The sequence below is a fragment of the Oncorhynchus masou genome, chromosome 28, assembly GCF_036934945.1.
Source record: "Oncorhynchus masou masou isolate Uvic2021 chromosome 28, UVic_Omas_1.1, whole genome shotgun sequence".
Lineage (NCBI taxonomy): Eukaryota > Metazoa > Chordata > Actinopteri > Salmoniformes > Salmonidae > Oncorhynchus > Oncorhynchus masou.
The window spans coordinates 82638751-82660646 of NC_088239.1; the positions used below are offsets into that span (position 1 = coordinate 82638751).

General features: G+C 44.6%; 1 protein-coding gene across 3 annotated transcripts in view; it reads right to left on the reverse strand.

Annotated features, from left to right (window-relative positions):
- Positions 1–3403: 3403 nt before the first annotated feature.
- LOC135518412 (protein Shroom3-like) overlaps positions 3404–21896 on the reverse strand; it is a 76285-nt gene continuing 57792 nt past the window's right edge. For 2 of the 3 annotated variants that reach the window (XM_064943584.1, XM_064943582.1), the window contains exons 9-14: positions 21610–21850; positions 20774–21342; positions 20173–20580; positions 11810–11915; positions 10540–10824; positions 3404–6001 (exon numbers count right to left, since the gene is read on the reverse strand). In XM_064943584.1, coding sequence (XP_064799656.1) covers positions 5633–6001; positions 10540–10824; positions 11810–11915; positions 20173–20580; positions 20774–21342; positions 21610–21850 — 1978 coding nt within the window. In that variant the 3' untranslated portion in view covers positions 3404–5632. The remainder of the gene's footprint in view (positions 6002–10539; positions 10825–11809; positions 11916–20172; positions 20581–20773; positions 21343–21609; positions 21851–21896) is intronic. The other variant, XM_064943583.1, reaches the window with a different exon arrangement.

Consider the following 21896-nt stretch of genomic DNA (forward strand, 5'->3'; position numbering starts at 1 on the left):
AACAGTTAAGTGCTTCAGGTGGTTGCATAACGTTGGAATGTGGTTTTGTTTGTTCAAAGGCCTGTCAAAGTAGCAATGTGTATTACATCATCTGACTGAAGGAAAAAGAATCCTCCCTTTTGTACCAGGTTGAATATAATGCCAACTGTTCACACGTTTAAATCCCCGAAGGTTGAGTGAGTTTTATAAAGCACGGCTGTTTTAACAGGTTCATTAACCATTTTGCTTTATTATATTGACTTGTTGTTGATATTGACACCAAAAAGTTGAATCACACAAACTGTTTTCTCTCCATGTGCTCTCATGTTTCCATATGCAGCATGTCCTGAAGTACTAAAATAATCCAAACTGCTTTTAATTTAACGTCACTCTAATGCCATTTCCTTAAAGACCCAGTGCAGTCAAAATGGTTTTTTCCCCCTGTGTTTTGTATAATATTGTACAACGGCTGATGAAACATAACTGTAAAAGTGTGTATTATATTTTAGCAGTGTTATTTCCTGATAGTTTCTGGTTGAAAACACAATATACCCAGGGTCTTCTAATCAGCAGGTTTGCATGGGCGGGAGTTTCGGTTTTCCATGGTGACATCATGTTTTTACATTGGTTAATATCAAGAGTTCTAAACATCTCTGCCAATAACAGCTATGTTTCAGTTCCCCCCGCCCCACTCAAACCACTCCCCCAGACACTCCTACCAAATACTTTCATGAGAAAGGTTTTTTTTTTTCATGCTAAATAAAAACCCAGTTTTCCCCTTTTCAATGGAAATCTATTACAAATCTGTTATTTGTCACATGCTTCGTAAACAGATGTAGACTAACAGTGAAATGCTTACTTAAAGATACTTTTCAGACAATGCAGCGTTAAAGATAAATTTAAACAAGATTTAAAAAAAAACAAACAAGTAAAATACATTAAGCTACTTTTATTGTTACCCAGAAATGATTTAATGTTCCTAGAAAAACTGCTGCATTTGAGTCTTTTTAACATCTTATTTGTTTTGTTTCCAAAACTAATATTATTGGTCCAAGTGAAATGTTAACCTGTGTTGAACATTAAGGTGCAAGAGAGCGGGTTAACAGAGGTTCTGATCCATATAGCAGAATATTCCCTGTGTGTCACACTGCTCTGGTCAAAACTAGTCCACTATATAGGGATGCAAGGAAAAAAGGTCTTCAGTGGATGTAAACAGACAAGATAAACAATTCTACGTGCCAGCTACGGCTCTGGAGGGCTGGAGGATATGCGAGGGATCAGGGGAGGCTTCAGATCGGGGGACCCTCCTTCCTCGCCCCTCCAGACTGGAGCTCTGGATGTCTACCATGGCGTGTTGGGATCATGGTGGAGACGAGGTGTCTATGAAAGGCTGAGCTGTGTGAGCTGCCGGGCCGGGCTAGGGCCACTGTGTGGGACTTGATGAGGCTTGTCAAGGAAAAAATGTGTCCTTTGTGTTGCTGTCATGCTGCTACCAGGACGACACCTTCTGATGTGTCCCAAATGTCACCCTATTCCCTAAATAGTGCACTACTTTTGACCAGAACTAAGTGGGCTCTGGTCAAAAGTAGTGCACTATAAAGGGAATAGGGACATTTTTTAGGATGCGACCCCTTATTGGGAAAATAGGTTCGGCGAGGGCACATTGAGACTGGCCTCCTTTTAAACTTTTATCTAACTTAACTCTAACTTTTTAAAGTTGACTTATACAACTTAGAACTAAATAGTTTTTTTCTGCAGGCCACATTGGCGCTATCCAAGTGTAACTGTAATACTCTGAAGGTGAGTCGTAACTTTGAGACGGTGTGTTTGTGCACATGGAGACGTCTACATGTTGGGTCTTGTCACCTGGAAGAGTGCGTATGGGAGGGTGCTGTGTTTTGCAGGTTATTCAAGCTTGCGTTTCTCTGGTTGTATAACTTTGGTGAATTTCAGTTATGTAATATTGCCTGTCTGACTACAGCTTTATCTTTCTGTATGAATAAAATCACATCACTGTATATTAACTGCTGTAGTTGTGAGCATTTCTGATAAACAAGCACATGTCTATTTCAACCTTTTTCTCTCAACCTGTAATTCAACAACAGGCTGCGTAGTGCAGAAGATAATTACCAGTGGAAGGGTGAGACTGTTACCACTGTCACTGTCATGCTATCATGTAACAACACCTACTGGTGTGCTCTCCTGAGGCCAAATAGTTCACTTGGACAGTCCTTAGACCAGTAGCATCATGTTGCAATGGGACTTGAATGTCCAGCACACATTTCCCCAGTCTGTTTGTGTTGGCATGCCGACCCCTTGTCACTGTAATGTTTAGGTTGAAATGGAGTTGGCATGAGCACAAACAGATCTGGGACCAGGCTATAGGAGGAGACAACAGATCTGGGACCAGGCTATAGAAGGAGACAACAGATCTGGGACCAGGCTATAGAAGGAGACTACAGATCTGGGACCAGGCTATAGAAGGAGACAACAGATCTGGGACCAGGCTATAGGAGGAGACAACAGATCTGAGACCAGGCTATAGATCTGGGACCAGGCTATAGGAGGAGACAACAGATCTGGGACCAGGCTATAGGAGGAGACAACAGATCTGGGACCAGGCTATAGGAGGAGACAACAGATCTGGGACCAGGCTATAGAGAGACAACAGATCTGGGACCAGGCTATAGAAGGAGACAACAGATCTGGGACCAGGCTATAGAAGGAGACAACAGATCTGGGACCAGGCTATAGGAGGAGACAACAGATCTGACAATAGAAGGAGACAGATCTGGGACCAGGCTATAGGCAACAGATCTGGGACCAGGCTATAGGAGGAGGATCTGAGACAACAGATCTGGGACCAGGCTATAGACAAGGAGACAACAGATCTGGGACCAGGCTATAGGAGGAGACAACAGATCTGGGACCAGGCTATAGAAGGAGACAACAGATCTGGGACCAGGCTATAGAAGGAGACAACAGATCTGGGACCAGGCTACAACAGATCTGAGACCAGGCTATAGGAGGAGACAACAGATCTGGGACCAGGCTATAGGAGACACCAGGCTAGAGAGGAGACAGATCTGCCAGGCTATAGGAGGAGACAACAGATCTGGGACCAGGCTATAGGAGGAGACAACAGATCTGAGACCAGGCTATAGGAGGAGACAACAGATCTGGGACCAGGCTATAGGAGGAGACAACAGATCTGGGACCAGGCTATAGGAGGAGACAACAGATCTGGGACCAGGCTATAGAAGGAGACAACAGATCTGAGACCAGGCTATAGGAGGAGACAACAGATCTGGGACCAGGCTATAGAAGTTGATCTAATCTCATCAATAACATTCTAAGATACAATATGGCTGATGAGTCGAGACATTATAGAATAGATAGATAGTCAAAGTACAATTGTCACAAAGGCTCTTTAAAAATAGATTTATTTTGAGGATCTGTTTTCTAATCGGCCTTCCTCCCCTACGTGTCATAAAGCGAGATTAACACATGGAATTTGATTACAGCAACTGTCAAATCTGTTAATTCAGTGATGTCACAGAAAACGCTATGGAGAAAAATGTGGATGGCACCATTATTGTTTACGAATATTGTGAGACAGCTAGGACACTACATTAGTGAGATAGCTAGGACACTGCATTAGTGAGATAGCTAGGACACTGCATTAGTGAGATAGCTAGGTCACTACATTAGTGAGATAGCTAGGACACTACATTAGTGAGATAGCTAGGACACTACATTAGTGAGGTAGCTAGGACACTACATTAGTGAGATAGCTAGGACACTACATTAGTGAGATAGCTAGGACACTACATTAGTGAGGTAGCTAGGACACTACATTAGTGAGATAGCTAGGACACTACATTAGTGAGATAGCTAGGACACTACATTAGTGAGATAGCTAGGACACTACATTAGTGAGATAGCTAGGACACTACATTAGTGAGATAGCTAGGACACTACATTAGTGAGATAGCTAGGACACTGCATTAGTGAGATAGCTAGGACACTGCATTAGTGAGATAGCTAGGACACTGCATTAGTGAGATAGCTAGGACACTGCATTAGTGAGATAGCTAGGACACTGCATTAGTGAGATAGCTAGGACACTACATTAGTGAGATAGCTAGGACACTACATTAGTGAGATAGCTAGGACACTACATTAGTGAGATAGCTAGGACACTACATTAGTGAGATAGCTAAGTCACGAGCTCGGACAAACATTTACATATCAGCCATCTTCAGATGTATGTAGACAACAGTGGTGATAGATATTTATGAATATGTGCCTGATTAGGATAAATTAGGATAGTCTGTAAATGTTTTAAAAAAGGTGCTCTCAAAAGGATACAACAATATCAATTGGCATAGTACATTTTTTTTTTGAGAAGTGAAACAAGCAAGTCACACAGATGTCGTCGGACGATGTTGAAACAGTAGGCATGTCACATGAACTGACAGTACCAACCTACAATATTTCAACCTTCTCTATTTGTTTTACCCAGATATCCCTACGAAGTGATACCACGGCCCAATGAGATAGCTCCGCCCACAGTACGCATGTACTTACTGGGCAACGACTTTCCCGAGTAACATCTGATTACTTCCTAGAAGCCTCGTCATCATGAAGGACGCCGCCTTGTATCAGAGGAAGACCATGTGACCAGAGGTCAGTTTAGAACGCCCACTGTCAACTTGCCTCATTCCATCATTTTTTTTCAGTTGAAAAAATATATATAACATGTTTGTTTTTTCTCCATCTACATATTAAAAAGCACAGCCACATACATAATACATACCATTTCCTTTTTATAATATAAATAATTATTGCATTTGCTGTCAGTGTCATGGTAGCTTTTTTTTTTCATTAGCATCATTTTTGAGTCTGAAATATAAGTATTTGAAGTTTAAAAAAAAAAATGAAAAAAGCCTTAGATTTTGTGGCTAAAAAATTCATGTGTGTCAGAGCCTGCTGTTGTGTTGCTAAAGAAAACAGGCCTATTTCATGTCTGGTTCCTCCTAACCAATAGGAACAGAATGAGATATACAAGATCTGTGATTCTGACCAATCAGTAGTTCATCTGCCAAAACAAAGTTCTCAGCTGTAGTGATGTGTAAAGGCAGTAGTAATATTTCAACTGATATATATATATATATTCACAGTATATATACTGTGAATAAAATGTCTTGGCAGGCAGTTGTACATCCACTACACTCAAAACTGTCAATCTGTTCGTATGAATTACACTAGGCACTTGAACCGTGTATTGAATCAACCGAAGAGTGGCGCAGTCACAACAGAGATATGTGAAGAAGCTGGAGTAACAAAGAAGGCAGAAATATGATAAGAGGCACGACAACATATCCATCATGGTCACTTCGCATAGTTTGTCTGTCTGTACGCAAAACAAGGGAACAGACAGGTGACACCCTTCACATGAAGTCCCTTTCTCTAAAGTTCATCTCGACATGGGAAGAGAGATGCTGTCTCCGTCTCTTCTTCATCTGTTGTTTTGCGGTGTCATTGGCCAGTCCTATGTGTTGTATGTAGTAGTCTTCACCCATTGCGCCAGAGACACAGCTGGAGTATCGTGGTAGTGACCAGGACTGTTATGGTTGGGGTTTTACAGGAGTCACAGGGATGTTACAGTGATGGAGCGGACAGTATGGGTAGGATCAAGGTTAGGACTGGGTCCCCTGGGGCCTAACCCTGGGTTGGAGGAACAGCAGAGCAAAGCCTGGTGGTCCCCAGGAGAGATACTCTCTATCAGCCTGTCGAGCTGCTCGTCCCCCTGCTTGATGAGCTCGTCCAGGTGTCTCTGTCGGATCAGGAGGGCTGGTTTCATACAGACGTAATGCTGGTAGTCTCTAAGCTGCGGCCCGGTCAGGTACCCACCCAGGATGTCCAGAACCACACGCTCCCGACGATCCAGATTCTCCTTCAGCTCCCTGGCATCCTCGTGCTGACTACACAGCTGCCTGCGCTTCTGCTGTAAGGACTCCTGAGTTAACACAGATATATAGATTATTAAAGACATCCTGTCTGCTGTAAGGACTCCTGAGTTAACACAGATATATAGATTATTAAAGACATCCTGTCTGCTGTAAGGACTCCCGAGTTAACACAGATATATAGATTATTAAAGACATCCTGGGGAGACAGAGGATTCATACTATACTGAACAGAAATATAAACGCAACATGTAAAATGTTGGTCCCATGTTTCATGAGCTGAAATAAAAGATCCCAGAAATTTTCCATACACACAAAAAGCTTATTTCTCTCAAATGTTGTGCACAAATGTGTCTCCATCTCTGTTAGTGAACATTTCTCCTTTGCCAAGATAATCCATTCACCTGACAGGTGTGGCATATCAAGAAGCTGATGAATGATCATTACGCAGGTGCACCTTGTGCTGGGGACAATACAAGGCCATGCTAAAATGTGCAGTTTAGTCACACAACACAATACCACAGATGTCTCAAGTTTTGAGGGAGCATACAATTTACATGCTGACTGCAGGAATGTCCGCCAGAGCTGTTGGCAGATAATTGAATGTTCATTTCTTTACCATAAGCCACCTCCAACATAGTTTTAGAGAACACGTGTAACCACGCCAACCCAGGACCTCCGCATCCGGCTTCTTCACCTGCGGGATCGTCTGAGACCAGCCACCCAGACAGCTGACGAAACTGAGGAGTATTTCTGTCTGTAATAAAGCCCTTTTGTGGGGAAAAACTCGTTCTGACTGGCTCCCCAGTGGCTGGGTCTGGCTGCCCAGTGGGTGGGTCTGGCTCCCCAGTGGGTGGGTCTGGCTCCCCAGTGGGTGGGTCTGGCTGCCCAGTGGGTGGGTCTGGCTTCCCAGTGGGTGGGTCTGGTGGGTGGGTCTGGCTCCCCAGTGGCTGGGTCTGGCTCCCCAGTGGGTGGGTCTGGCTCCCCAGTGGGTGGGTCTGGCTGCCCAGTGGGTGGGTCTGGCTCCCCAGTGGGTGGGTCTGGCTCCCCAGTGGGTGGGTCTGGCTTCCCAGTGGCTGGGTCTGGCTCCCCAGTGGGTGGGTCTGGCTCCCCAGTGGGTGGGCTGGCCCCAGTGGGTGGGCCTGGCTCCCCAGTGGGTGGGTCTGGCTGCCCAGTGGGTGGGTCTGGCTCCCCAGTGGGTGGGTCTGGCTTCCCAGTGGCTGGGTCTGGCTTCCCAGTGGCTGGGCCTGGCTGCCCAGTGGGTGGGCCTGGCTCCCCAGTGGGTGGGTCTGGCTCCCCAGTGGGTGGTTCTGGCTCCCCATTGGGTGGGCTTGGCTCCCCAGTGGATGGGCCTGGCTCCCCAGTGGCTGGGCCTGGCTCCCCAGTGGGTGGGCCTGGCTCCCCAGTGGGTGGGCTTGGCTCCCCAGTGGATGGGCCTGGCTCCCCAGTGGCTGGGCCTGGCTCCCCAGTGGCTGGGCCTGGCTCCCCAGTGGGTGGGCCTAGTTTTGTTTGTCAAACGGCACTAAAATATCAATCATCGTGTATCCAGAATCAGACCCTCAATATTCATTGGAAAGGAGCATCAAGCTCATCACAAAGGGTGCCTACTTTGAATAATCTAAAATATACTTTGATTTGTTTAACACTTCTTTGGTTACTACATCATTCTATATGTGTTATTTCAGAGTTTTGATGACTTGACTATTATTCTACAATGTAGAAAATAGTTTAAAAAAACAAAAACAAAAAACACTGGAATGAGTAGGTGTGTCCAAACTTTTGACTGGTACTCTATATTCCCGGATATTTAAAATGGGAAATGACTGTGATTCCATAAGTAGAGATGGAGATCTCCATCGGGGTCTGGAGAGGCAGTCGGGCTGATTTGGTTAGATTTATTTTATAACTCGAGATGAAGCTGAATTTGTCCATGATCTTCAGAGTTGTTAGGAAGGATTGAGATCCATCGTCGAGATAAAGTAAGATATCATCGGCGTATAATGAGATGACGTGATCCATAGAATTCAGAAATATTGATGACTTTCGATTGTCGAATTGCCTGGGCCAGGGGCTCCATAGACAAGAAAAATAGCAGAGGTGAGATGGGATCACTTTGCCTGCTCATACTAGTTATTCTGAACGGAAACAGAGCAGGTATTGCCTGTTTTTACTCAGGCTGAGGGATTGGCATATAGTATTTTAATCATATTAATGAAATATGAAACATGCAGCCTATGTAATAGTAGACGGAGGTTAACTGAGGAGAATCGTTTTTTAACAAACACGCTTTGGTCCAAATGTATCAATTTGAGTAAGGAAGTTTTGAGATGACAGAATTTTAGAAAATAGTTGTAAAACAAAATGTTTTTTTCATTTTACCTTTATTTAACGAGGCAAGTCAGTTAAGAACAAATTATTATTTTCAATGACGGCCTGGGAACAGTGGGTTAACTGCCTGTTCAGGGGCAGAACAACAGAAGGGTTTGTACCTTGTCAGCTCGGGGATTTGAACTTGCAACCTTCCGGTTACTAGTCCAACGCTCTAACCACTAGGCTACCCTAGTGATTGAGAGCTCTTGCAAATAAACCGGGATCTGATCAATTGTGAGCTGGGAATTCTGTCTGTTTTATTTAAGACCAGAACTTTACAACCTCTGGGTATCGGAAAGGAAAGATATGGGATTTTTATGAATAATGACAAAGATAATTGGAATTTATGAACATTGATTACAAAATTACATTTTTATAAAAACTTGTTACCAACCATATGCTTTCACTTTCCTCCATTTTGTAGTCTGTCAGTTGTCTGCTTTCAACTTTTGTCTTCTCAGTCTGAGATCATGATATTTGTTGTATTTGAACATGGTATGTAATTTATTCTAAATTGTAGAAATGTTTTGATGTCAAACGTGACAAATTCATAACATCTATCTGTTGTCAACAGACTCTTTACTTTCTGGCATGGTGTTTTCCTCGTGGGGTTTATCAGCCCTCTGACCCCAGTTCTCTGTGTATAGAGCCCCATCTGGTGGACAGCAGCAGTACTGCACCAGCAGACTTGAAAGAGGACCGCTTGTGAACATAAATAGGACGTGAAAGAGGTTATTTTGAGCTGGAAGCACCCTGAAAGAACTTGCTCAATCTTCTCTGTCGAAGAAGGGGGGCTAAAGGGTGAGTTTTGCCAAATAAGGAATAAGTGGGAGGAGGGACAATGAGCAAGAACACACCCCTTAAAATGTATACAATGCATAACTAAGTAGCCATGTGCTATGTTGTCCTTACACCACCTAGGAACTGTTAATTGCAAGAACACACCCCTTAAAATGTATACAATGCATAACTAAGTAGCCATGTGCTATGTTGACCTTACACAGTCCTAGGAACTGTTAATTGCAAAATACATTTAGATTAAGCTGTAAATTACTAAATACAATTGTATTAAACTTGAACCCCTGCATGGCTGCTTACAGTATATTGTATAAATAGTTGTTATTATTGTTTCCAATAGATCACTAAATTAGTACATTTTAAATTGTGATAGAAATCTGGACACAAATGTAAATAATTAAACTATTCAATAAAGTCTGTATATACAGTCCTAGCTTGAACCCCCACCATGGCTGCATACAGCGTCATTGTGGCGGTTCGATTAATCTGGCCATCCGAGAGTGGCTATGATGTCACTTATCCTTAACACTCAGCATCCAAGCAAAGGAGCCAGCATCAGGCTGATAGATGGGACTGAAACAAAGGAGCCAGCATCAGGCTGATAGATGGGACTGAAACAAAGGAGCCAGCATCAGGCTGATAGATGGGACTGAAACAAAGGAGCCAGCATCAGGCTGATAGATGGGACTGAAACAAAGGAGCCAGCATCAGGCTGATAGATGGGACTGAAGCAAAGGCTGAGCCAGCATCAGGCTGATAGATGGGACTGAAACAAAGGAGCCAGCATCAGGCTGATAGATGGGACTGAAATAGATGGGACAAAGGAGCCAGCATCAGGCTGATAGATGGGACTGAAACAAAGGCTGAGATGGGACTGAAACAAAGCATCAGGCTGATAGATGGGACTGAAACAAAGGAGCCAGCATCAGGCTGATAGATGGGACTGAAAAAGGAGCAATCAGGCTGATAGATGGGACTGAAACAAAGCATCAGGCTGATAGATGGGACTGAAACAAAGGAGCCAGCATCAGGCTGATAGATGGGACTGAAACAAAGACTTCTGAGATGTTATGAAGGTAACTTGCAGTGTTCGGGCTTAGTTTAATCTCCCAGCATCAGGCTGATAGATGTGCTGCAGATGGGAGAAAGCATCAGGCTGATAGATGGGACTGAAACAAAGGAGCCAGCATCAGGCTGATAGATGGGACTGAAACAAAGCTCAGGCTGACCGGAAGTGACTTGTTCGTAGCAGGTTCAGATGGGACTGAGGAGAATGGGACTGAAACAAAGGAGCCAGCATCAGGCTCGGTTAAGGTTAGGAAAAGGATTAGGAAAATGCTCTCCTAACCTGCTACAGAATATTACTTCTGGTCGTAGCTGAAAAGAGTGTGCCCCGTGTTGTAGTTGTTTAACATCTCACCCTCTCCTCTGCGCTGTCCTCTGTCTCCTCCTCTCTGTCCAGGTCATAGAGAGCGTTATGGACCCGGGCCAGCCGGCCACACAGAGACATCAACAAGTTGACTATCTTATCCAGGTCCCCGATGAACATCCTGTACTTCTCCTTCTCGTTGGGCTTACAGCGCTCCTGGACCAGGCTCTCCATGTGGCCCCCTAGGGCCCGGAACCTCCTCTGCTCCTCACCCAGAACCTCTCTCTCCTCTCGGAGTGAGGCAACGCTAAGGGTCAGAGCCTGGAGTAGCTCCACCTAGTGGGTGGGAGGAGAGGATAAGTTGGCACCGACAATGTATATGTATGTCTATTGTTAGCATAAGAGTCTCTGAATGTACATCTCCTGTGGTCCTACCTCCTCTTCCTCACCCAGAGATATGTACATCTCCTGGATGAGGCAACGCTCCACTCCCTCTTTACCCAGAGATATGTACATCTCCCGAATGATATGTATGAATGATCTACCTCTCTCTACCCAGAGATATGTACATCTCCTGAATGGTCCACCTCTCCTCTCTACCCAGAGATGTGTACATCTCCTGAATGATCTACCTCTCCTCTTTACCCAGAGATATGTACATCTCCTGAATGATCTACCTCTCCTCTTTACCCAGAGATATGTACATCTCCTGAATGATCTACCTCTCTTCTTTACCCAGAGATATGTACATCTCCTGAATGATCTACCTCTCTCCTGAATGGTCCTCTGTGTACCCCTGAATGATATGTACATCTCCTGAATGATCTACCTCTCCTCTTTACCCAGAGATATGTACATCTCCTGAATGATCTACCTCTCCTCTTTACCCAGAGATATGTACATCTCCTGAATGATCTACCTCTCCTCTTTACCCAGAGATATGTACATCTCCTGAATGATCTACCTCATGTGTACATCTCCTGAATGGTCACCCAGAGATATGTACATCTCCTGAATGATCTACCTCTCCTCTTTACCCAGAGATATGTACATCTCCTGAATGATCTACCTCTCCTCTTTACCTAGAGATATGTACATCTCCTGAATGATCTACCTCTCCTCTTTACCCAGAGATATGTACATCTCCTGAATGATCTACCTCTCCTCATTACCCAGAGATATGTACATCTCCTGAATGATCTAATCATGAGCACCATAGGTTGGATGGGCATTTTTTTGTCTTCGATTTTCCTTTTAATTGAGATGGATGTTATATCAGTCCATTAATTTAAAGATGAATGTAAGTTATTCAAGTTCAGACCTTCTTCTGATTGAGGTCTGCCTCTTCCTCATCCAGATCTATTCCTCTTCCCGGCTCTGTTTTCTGCTGCAGACTCGGTCCTGTAGAACAGACGCCATCTTGACTTCTACAAGGAAAGAGATCACAATGTGAGTAATAGTTAACTACCACTGGACTAATACACTGACTGAAACTGACATATACTGCAGAATAAACAGGAAACAGGAAACAGGAAGAAGTAAGTAACACGCAGTACACTTACAAGCAGTACGCAACAAGCAGTACACAACAAGCAGTACGCAACAAGCAGTACGCAATAAACAGTACGCATTTAAACAAACAGTATGCAATAAACAATATGCGGTACGCAATAAACAACATGCAGTACGCAATAAACAACATGCAGTACGCAATAAACAACATGCAGTACGCAATAAACAACATGCAGTACGTAATAAACAACATGCAGTACGTAATAAACAACCTGCAGTACGTAATAAACAACATGCAGTACGCAATAAACAACATGCAGTACGCAATAAACAACATGCAGTATGCAATAAATGATTTGCAATACGCAATAAACAATATGCAGTACGCAATAAACAACATGCAGTACGCAATAAACAATATGCAGTACGCAATAAAGAAACAGTACGCAATAAACAATATGCAGTACGCAATAAACAACATGCAGTACGCAATAAACAATATGTAGTATGCAACAAGCAGTACGCAACAAGCAGTACGCGACAAGCAGTACGCAACAAGCAGTAAGCGACAAGCAGTACGCAACAAGCAGTACGCAACAAGCAGTATGCAACAAGCAGTAAGTGACAAGCAGTATGCAACAAGCAGTATGCAACAAGCAGTACGCAACAAGCAGTAAGCGACAAGCAGTACGCAACAAGCAGTACGCAACAAGCAGTATGCAACAAGCAGTAAGTGACAAGCAGTATGCAACAAGCAGTATGCAGTACGCAACAAGCAGTATGCAACAAGCAGTACGCAACAAGCAGTATGCAACAAGCAGTACGCAACAAGCAGTAAGTGACAAGCAGTACGCAACAAGCAGTAAGCAGTACGCAACAAGCAGTAAGCGACAAGCAGTACGCAACAAGCAGTAAGCAGTACGCAACAAGCAGTAAGCGACAAGCAGTACGCAACAAGCAGTATGCAGTACGCAACAAGCAGTAAGTGACAAGCAGCAACAAGCAGGAATGCGACAAGCAGCAACAAGCAACAAGCAAGCGTATGCGACAAGCACGCAACAAGCAGTATGCAGTACGCAACAAGCAGTAAGCGACAAGCAGTAAGCGACAAGCAGTACGCAACAAGCAGTATGCAGTACGCAACAAGCAGTATGCAGTACGCAACAAGCATTATGCAGTACGCAACAAGCAGTATGCAACAAGCAGTAAGCGACAAGCAGTACGCAACAAGCAGTATGCAGTACGCAACAAGCAGTAAGCGACAAGCCGTACGCAACAAGCAGTACGCAACAAGCAGTACGCAACAAGCAGTATGCAGTATGCAACAAGCAGTACGCAACAAGCAGTATGCAGTACGCAACAAGCAGTACGCAACAAGCAGTACGCAACAAGCAGTATGTAGTACGCAACAAGCAGTACGCAACAAGCAGTAAGCGACAAGCAGTACGCAACAAGCAGTACGCGACAAGCAGTAAGCGACAAGCAGTACGCAACAAGCAGTACGCAACATGCAGTACGCAACAAGCAGTACGCAACAAGCAGTATGCAGTACGCAACAAGCAGTACGCAACAAGCAGTACGCAACAAGCAGTACGCAACAAGCAGTACGCAACAAGCAGTACGCAACAAGCAGTACGCAACAAGCAGTGCGCAACAACAAGCGTATGGCGACAACGAGTGCGCAACAAGCAGTATGCAACAACAAGCAGTACGCAACAAGCAGTAAGCAACAAGCAGTATGCGCAACAAGCAGTAAGCGACAAGCAGTGCAAAAAGCAGCAACAAGCAGTAAGCAAAAAGCAGTGATGCGCAACAAGCAATACGCAACAAGCAGTACGCAACAAGCAGTATGCAGTACGCAACAAGCACTACGCAACATGCAGTAAGCAACATGCAGTAAGCAACATGCAGTAAGCAACATGCAGTAAGCAAAAAGCAGTACGCAACAAGCAGTACGCATCATGCAGTACACAACATGCAGTACGCAGTAAGCAACAAGCAGTACGCAACATGCAGTAAGCAACATGCAGTACGCAACATGCAGTAAGCAACATGCAGTACACAACATGTAGTAAGCAACATGCAGTAAGCAACATGCAGTAAGCAAAAAACAAGCAGTACGCAACATGCAGTACACAACATGCAGAATGCAACATGTAGTAAGCAACATGCAGTACGCAACATGCAGTATGCAATATGCAGTACGCAACATGCAGTACGCAACATGTAGTAAGCAACATGCAGTATACAACATGCAGTAAGCAACATGCAGTACGCAACATGCAGTATGCAACATACAGTAAGCAACATGCAGTACGCAGTAAGCAACAAGCAGGACGCAGTAATCAATCAGCAACAAGCAGCACACAACATGCAGTACGCAACAAGCAGTACACCACAAGCAGCATGCACTACTCAACAAGCAGGAAGCACTAGTCTGTTGAATAGTGTGTGAGATGCCAAAACAATTATTGTGGTATTCGAGGTGTGTGTGTTATTCGGTTGAAACTCACTCAAGCTGTACATGTGCACACGCACACGCACACACACACACACACACACACACACACACACACACACACACACACACACACACACACACACACACACACACACACACACCCCTGCTATAAGGAATAAGCTCTGACTGGTTTGGCTTCATGACTGGTCTATTTTACAGGACAGGTAGAATAGAATGTTGAGAAAGAACAACATTCCAGCGTAGAACCGGGTCACACTTAATCAACCTGATCCTCCTAGGAGAATAGAACGGTTGGAACTGTGACACACCACGGATTCTAAAATAACTGTCCCCCGAACCTACTTTGATATAATACGTTTAATATCGAAACAAGTTCACAATATGTCTTCCTCATTATCCTAAAACCCAACTGAGAATGTCAAGAATATCATTGTGCATATGTTTTTTTGTAAACAATCATTGCCTTTCTGGTCAAATAATAGTAGTATTGTATTGTATACATTATAGTATAACATCTGAGACTTCTTTTCAACAGAAAAAAAGAAAGACATTTTGTTCTTTGAATATTAAACCATGTCAGTAGAGGGCAGTGCTGCCACTGTTTAACCAATCCAGGCTCCCTGTATTTCTTTTATACTGATAACAAGTTCAAACAGGTGCCATTAATACAGGTAACGAGTGGAGGACAGAGGAGCATCTTAAAGAAGAAGTTACAGGTCTGTGAGAGCCAGAAATCTTGCTTGTTTGTAGGTGACCAAATACTTATTTCCACCATAATTTGCAAATAAATTCATAAAAAATCCTACAATGTGATTTTCTGGATTTTTTTTCTCTCATTTTGTCTGTCATAGTTGAAGTCTACCTATGATGAAAATTACAGGCCTCTCTCATCTTTTTAAGTGGGAGAACTTGCACAATGGGTGGCTGACTAAATACTTTTTTGCCCCACTGTATGTCAGTAGAGGGCAGTGCTGCCACTGTTTAACCAATCCAGACTCACTGTATGTTACATATGTCAGTAGAGGGCAGTTTAACCCACTAATCAGTAGAGGGCTGTTTAACCAACTAATCAGTAGAGGGCTGTTTAACCAACTAATCAGTAGAGGGCAGTTTAACCCACTAATCAGTAGAGGGCAGTTTAACCAACTAATCAGTAGAGGGCTGTTTAACCCACTAATCAGTAGAGGGCTGTTTAACCAACTAATCAGTAGAGGGCTGTTTAACCAACTAATCAGTAGAGGGCAGTTTAACCCACTAATCAGTAGAGGGCTGTTTAACCAACTAATCAGTAGAGGGCAGTTTAACCCACTAATCAGTAGAGGGCTGTTTAACCAACTAATCAGTAGAGGGCAGTTTAACCCACTAATCAGTAGAGGGCTGTTTAACCAACTAATCCGTAGAGGGCTGTTTAACCAACTAATCAGTAGAGGGCAGTTTAACCCACTAATCAGTAGATTTAACCCACTAATCAGTAGAGGGCTGTTTAACCAACTAATCAGTAGAGGGCAGTTTAACCCACTAATCAGTAGAGGGCTGTTTAACCAACTAATCAGTAGAGGGCAGTTTAACCCACTAATCAGTAGAGGGCAGTTTAACCCACTAATCAGTAGAGGGCTGTTTAACCAACTAATCAGTAGAGGGCAGTTTAACCCACTAATCAGTAGAGGGCTGTTTAACCAACTAATCAGTAGAGGGCTGTTTAACCCACTAATCCGTAGAGGGCAGTTTAACCAACTAATCAGTAGAGGGCTGTTTAACCAACTAATCAGTAGAGGGATGATTAACCAACTAATCAGTAGAGGGCTGTTTAACCAACTAATCAGTAGAGGGCTGTTTAACCAACTAATCAGTAGAGGGCTGTTTAACCAACTAATCAGTAGAGGGCTGTTTAACCCACTAATCAGTAGAGGGCAGTCGAGGCCAGACTCACTGTATGTTACATATGTCAGTGTGGGTCAGTGGTGTTCAGCTTCCACAGATGCAGTCTATGTGACATGATCTGAAACATGGTCTGACTCCAACATGGGGAGAGAGTTCACTACAGACAGGATATCAGCAGCTCTCGGGCGTCACAGTTAACTGTTATCCTGTCTGTTGGAACTCCCCTCTCTCCAAACAATATAGTCATGATAAAAACCAAACAGGTTCACCTTAAAAAATCATGTGAGATATGATATCCTTTCCCTTGTTCATGACCAGAGTATTGTGGGGGTGATAGCCCCTATAATATATAGGCATTGATTGAAGCTCAATGTTAAAATTTAATCTCGATTAAAATGTGCAAATCAACTTGGAGGTACACAACACACTTCCCGCCTCTTGTCATGAGCCGTCTGTCCGTTACTGAGAAACACAAAGCTGACATATAATTTGTCTTCATAGTGTTTTACACTTGTCTCATGACTTAGTGTTTCTCAGCAGTATTTGTATCAGCAGTTACTAGAATTGTTCTTGACAATCCACAGGGTTATGCATGGTTTTTTAATGTTTAATCCCAGTGCTACCACACCTGATTCTACTACTCCGCTTGTTCATCAAGGCCTCAGCTGTTCATCAAGGCCTCCGCTGTTCATCAAGGCCTCAGCTGTTCATCAAGGCCTCCGCTGTTCATCGAGACCTCCGCTGTTCATCGAGACCTCAGCTGTTCATCGAGACCTCCGCTGTTCATCAGGGCCTCCGCTGTTCATCAAAACTCAGCTGTTCATTGAGACCTTTATCAAAACTCAGCTGTTCATTCAAGGCCTCAGCTGTTTATCAATGCCTCAGCTGTTTATCAAGGCCTCAGCTGTTCATCAAGGACTCAGCTGTTCATCAAGGACTCAGCTGTTTATCAAGACCTCAGCTGTTCATCAAGACCTCAGCTGTTCATCAAGACCTCAGCTGTTCATCAAGACCTCAGCTGTTCATCAAGGCCTCAGCTGTTCATCAAGGCCTCAGCTGTTCATCAAGGCCTCAGCTGTTCATCAAGACCTCCGCTGTTCATCAAAACCTCCGCTGTTCATCAAGACCTCCGCTGTTCATCAAGACATCAGCTGTTCATCAAGACCTCAGTTGTTCATCAAGACCATGTATAGTAGAATCAGGTGATGTAGAACTGGGCTTGAACAACAACAAAAAAGCCTGTATAAACCTGTAGCTTGTCAAGAGCAGTTGTGGCCATCCCTGAATTGTATTTATAAAGTCGCCTATATCTGACAAATGTACATTTGGTTGTAAATGTTATATTTAGTGACAACTCACCTTTTGTTTACAGGTAATGTAGTTCTAGGCCATTCTTCAGTAAACTTTAAAGGGGGGTACATGTTGATTATTTGTGTATTTTCCAGGAGTTTGCTCGATTGTCTTAATAAGAGAGATCCGGGGAAAAAGTTTACTCCTATTGTTTTTCTGTGTTTTCTTTTCCCTCAGGAAAATCAGATGTTAATATTAAATAAATACTAACAACTACGTTATTTCTGTTGTCATTTCACACTATTGTTTACTTTTTATTTTTCTTGTATTTCTGTATTATAATGTTCCATAATCACCTTCCGGTGTTAAAAAACATGGAAATGAAAAACTAAAAAACTAAGTTTTAAGTGAGAATATACATTTGGTCTGAAGCCGATTTTTAAAAAAGAAGGAAATTCACATGAGCACCACAATGTCTATTCGACCCATGCTCTACCAAGGTTTTCCAGCACACAGCTTTGACCTACTACAGTAGCCATGTTGGTATTGTACTTCAGACTAGACTGAACAAAAATATAAACGCAAAATGTTTTTTATTTTACACAAAAAGCTTTTTCTCTCAAATTTGGTGCAGAAATTTGTTTACATCCCTGTTAGTGAGCATTTCTCCTTTGCCAAGATAATCCATCCACCTGACAGGTGTGGCATATCAAGAAGCTCATTAAACAGCATCATTACACAGGTGCAACTTGTGCTGAGGACAATAAAAGGCCACTCCAAAATGTGCAGTTTTGTCACACAACACAATGCCACAGATGTCTCAAGTTTTGAGGGAGCGTTCAACTGGCATGCTGACTTCAGAATGTCCACCAGAGCTGTTGCCAGATAATTGAATGCTCATTTCTCTACCTTAAGCCGCCTCCAGCATCTCTTTAAAGAATTTTGAAGTATGTCCAATCGGGCTCACACCCACAGACCACATGTAACCACACCCATGACCTCCACATCCGGCGTCTTCATCTGCGGGACTGTTTGAGACCAGCCACCCCGGACAGCTGATGAAACTGTGGGTTTGAACAACTGAAGAATACATGCACAAACTGACAGAAACCGTCTCAGGGAACGTGCTCCTCTACGTGCTCGTTGTCCTCACCAGAGTCTTGACCTGACTGCAGTTCGGCGTCGTAACCGACTTCAATGGGAAAATACTGACCTTCGATGTCCACTGGCCTCGCTGGAGAAGTGGACTCTTTACAGATGAATCCCTGTTTCAACTGTACCGGGCAGATGGCAAACAGCGAGTATGGTGTCTTGTGGGCGAGCAGTTTGCTGATGTCAACGTTGTGAACAGAGTGCTCCATGGTGGTGGTGGGGTTATGGTAGGGGGCAGGCATAAGCTACAGACAACGAACACAATTGCATTTTATCGATGGCAATTTGAATGCTCAGAGATACCGGGACGAGATACTGAGGCCCATTGTAGTGCCATTCATCTGCCGACATCACCTCATGTTTCAGCATGATAATGAACGGCTCCATGTCTCAAGGATCTGTACACAATTCCTGGAAGCTGAAAATGTCCCAGTTCTTCCATGGCCTGCATAATCACCAGATATGTCACCCCACTGAGCATGTTTGGGATGCCCTGGATTGACGTGTATGACAGCTTGTTCAAGTTCCCGCCAATATCCAGCAACTTCACACAGCCATTGAAGAGTGGGACACCATTCCACAATTGTTTTTATATTTTGTGAAGAATCCAATACTTTTTCTTGTATGTGGTATAAATCACATTATTGTGGAAGCACCTCCTCTATGAGCATGAATGAGACTGTTTGAGATGGTTTGAATCCTAAGCAAACAGCCAACACATAGTTTGAAGTACAATAGACCAGCATAACTACTGTGGTAGGTCAAAGCTGTGTGCTGGAAAACGTTGGTGATGTTCATGTGAATTTCCTTTATTTTTCAGACCACTGCCTCTACTCACTTAAAACTTAGTTTTTTTTTAAGTTTTTAATAGTATAATCATTAAGCCTCACATCACGTAAAAACACAAAGCAAAGTTCCTAAAGGAAACTTGCTTACTTAGCTGCTCTTACTGTATGTAATCTAATTCCACAATTTACACTAATGCTCTATTCTGAAACCTAGGAGTTATTTAGTGGCGTCAAGCAATAAACTGAGCCAGATGTAACAGACTCAACAAAGGCCCTCTGTTACACCTGTTGTTAATGAACCCTGATCATATAGTCTAGCCCATCATTAAGTTACATAACAGGAATAAAACACACACACACACACACACACACACACACACACACACACACACACACACACACACACACACACACACACACACACACACACACACACACACACACACACACACACACACACACACACACACACACACACTTCCTTAGTCCCTCTGGATAACCAGACCTCACCCCACCTCTCTCCTCCTCCCCTCCCCTCCCCTCCCGTCCCCCTCTTCCCTTGTCTCCTCCCCCTCTCACCTGTCCTCCAGCCAGGCGCTGCTCCTACGGCGTTGCCACGGCAACCTCCCTCCCCCAGCGGGGAAGATCTCTTCCATCAGGTCCATGGTGCTGGTCCGTCCGCCCCCGGGCCAGGTGTCCAGCATCGGGCTCAGGGTCTTATCCCCCCGGGACACCAGCTGTCTGACCAGGGCTTCCACCTTCAGCTCCCCAGCAGACCTCTCCCTCCTGGCCAGGAGATGGTACTCTAACCCCAGGCTTTCCTTGCCACTAGGCCCCTGCTGGGGATCTGGGATACTGCTGCTGGGGTCGATGGGGGTCTGGTGGGTCGGAGTCTCAGGCTGGGGGGTAGAGAGGGGGGCTGTCTGAGGTGGAGGGGAGGAGATAGATGGTCTTCTCTCTGGACAAACAGCCTCCAGGAACTCACAGCTGCATGAAACAGACGGTACACATTGCAGTAATGATGAGGGGTCCGTTTTCTAAAAGATTGAACATTTCAACATTGTTGCATTACATCAGGTGTTATGTTGATCTTGTCAGTGTCTCTTTGTCTATGCACATTAGAATAGTGGAACAAAAAACCCTTGTTATATTGTGCAGTAGTAATGACAGCATGTTGTACCTGTTGAAGTGCTGTAGCTCAGGACGATGCTCCTCTCTGTCTGGGGGTGAGGAGGAGGAGGGGAGGAGGAGGAGAGGAGGAGGAGGAGGGAAGTCCTCTGTGATGTCCGTCTCCCTGATGGGGAGCGGGGGAGGAGGAGGGGAGGGAGGGGCCAGCTCCTGGAGGAACACCTCGTCATAGTCCTGTAAGGAGACTATTGGAGGGACTACCTGTGTGGGCGAGGCTATGTGTAAGGGCGGGGTCTCCTGCAGGTTGGACTCTGAGATGCGGAGGGAGAGCAGGGGGTGTGGTCTGGGAGAGGTTTTAGGAGGAGGTGGGGTTAGAGAGGTCTTAGGTATGACCAGGGGTAGGATGTTCTTTGGTACGGAACTCTCTATGAGGAAGTCTTTCAGGGTCTCCTCTGAGGTGCTGGTGTCTGATGAGTCCAGCCTGGTCCTGGTCTGCAGATCTTGGTTCTGGCCCTGATGTGCTGTGGGGCTCCGCCTGGCCTCTGGGGACACGGCTCTGGGAGCGTCAACCTGCAACAGGCAGGGGAAGGCGATGGCATCCAGGCTTAACCTCTCGCTGACCTGAATGGATTTATGAATACTTCATTGTCCCTAAAGGGAAATATGTCTGGTAACAACACAGGCCTTCCTAACATCTAGAATACATCACAAGCCAAGCTCTTATCTTGCCCAGGATATTACTGTCAAAGAGAATGGGTTCTCAATTACTTACCTGGTTAAATAAAGTCAACACAAAAACGTAGATACAAAATGCATCACGGGACGTTCAGCCGGACAGACAGCCAGACAGACAGCCAGACAGACAGCCAGACAGACAGATAGACATACCTGCCAGTCAAGGCTAGTGTTGGGGCTGGTGCCTGGGGAGGAGAAGGGGCAGGGTAGACCTACAGAGGCAGCCAGGCCGGAGGCACTAAGGGCCCGCTGGCGGTCGGGGTTCCTCTGCCTCTCTCTCCTCATCACAGGGGTGTTGCTTTGGGAAGGACCCTGGTTCAGCAGGTAGTGGGTGGGCACATACTGGGACTGGGAGGCTGAGACAGGACGCTTTGAACGCTGCTTGTCCATGGACCTGGAATGAAATAAACACAGAACACACACGCACACACACGCACACA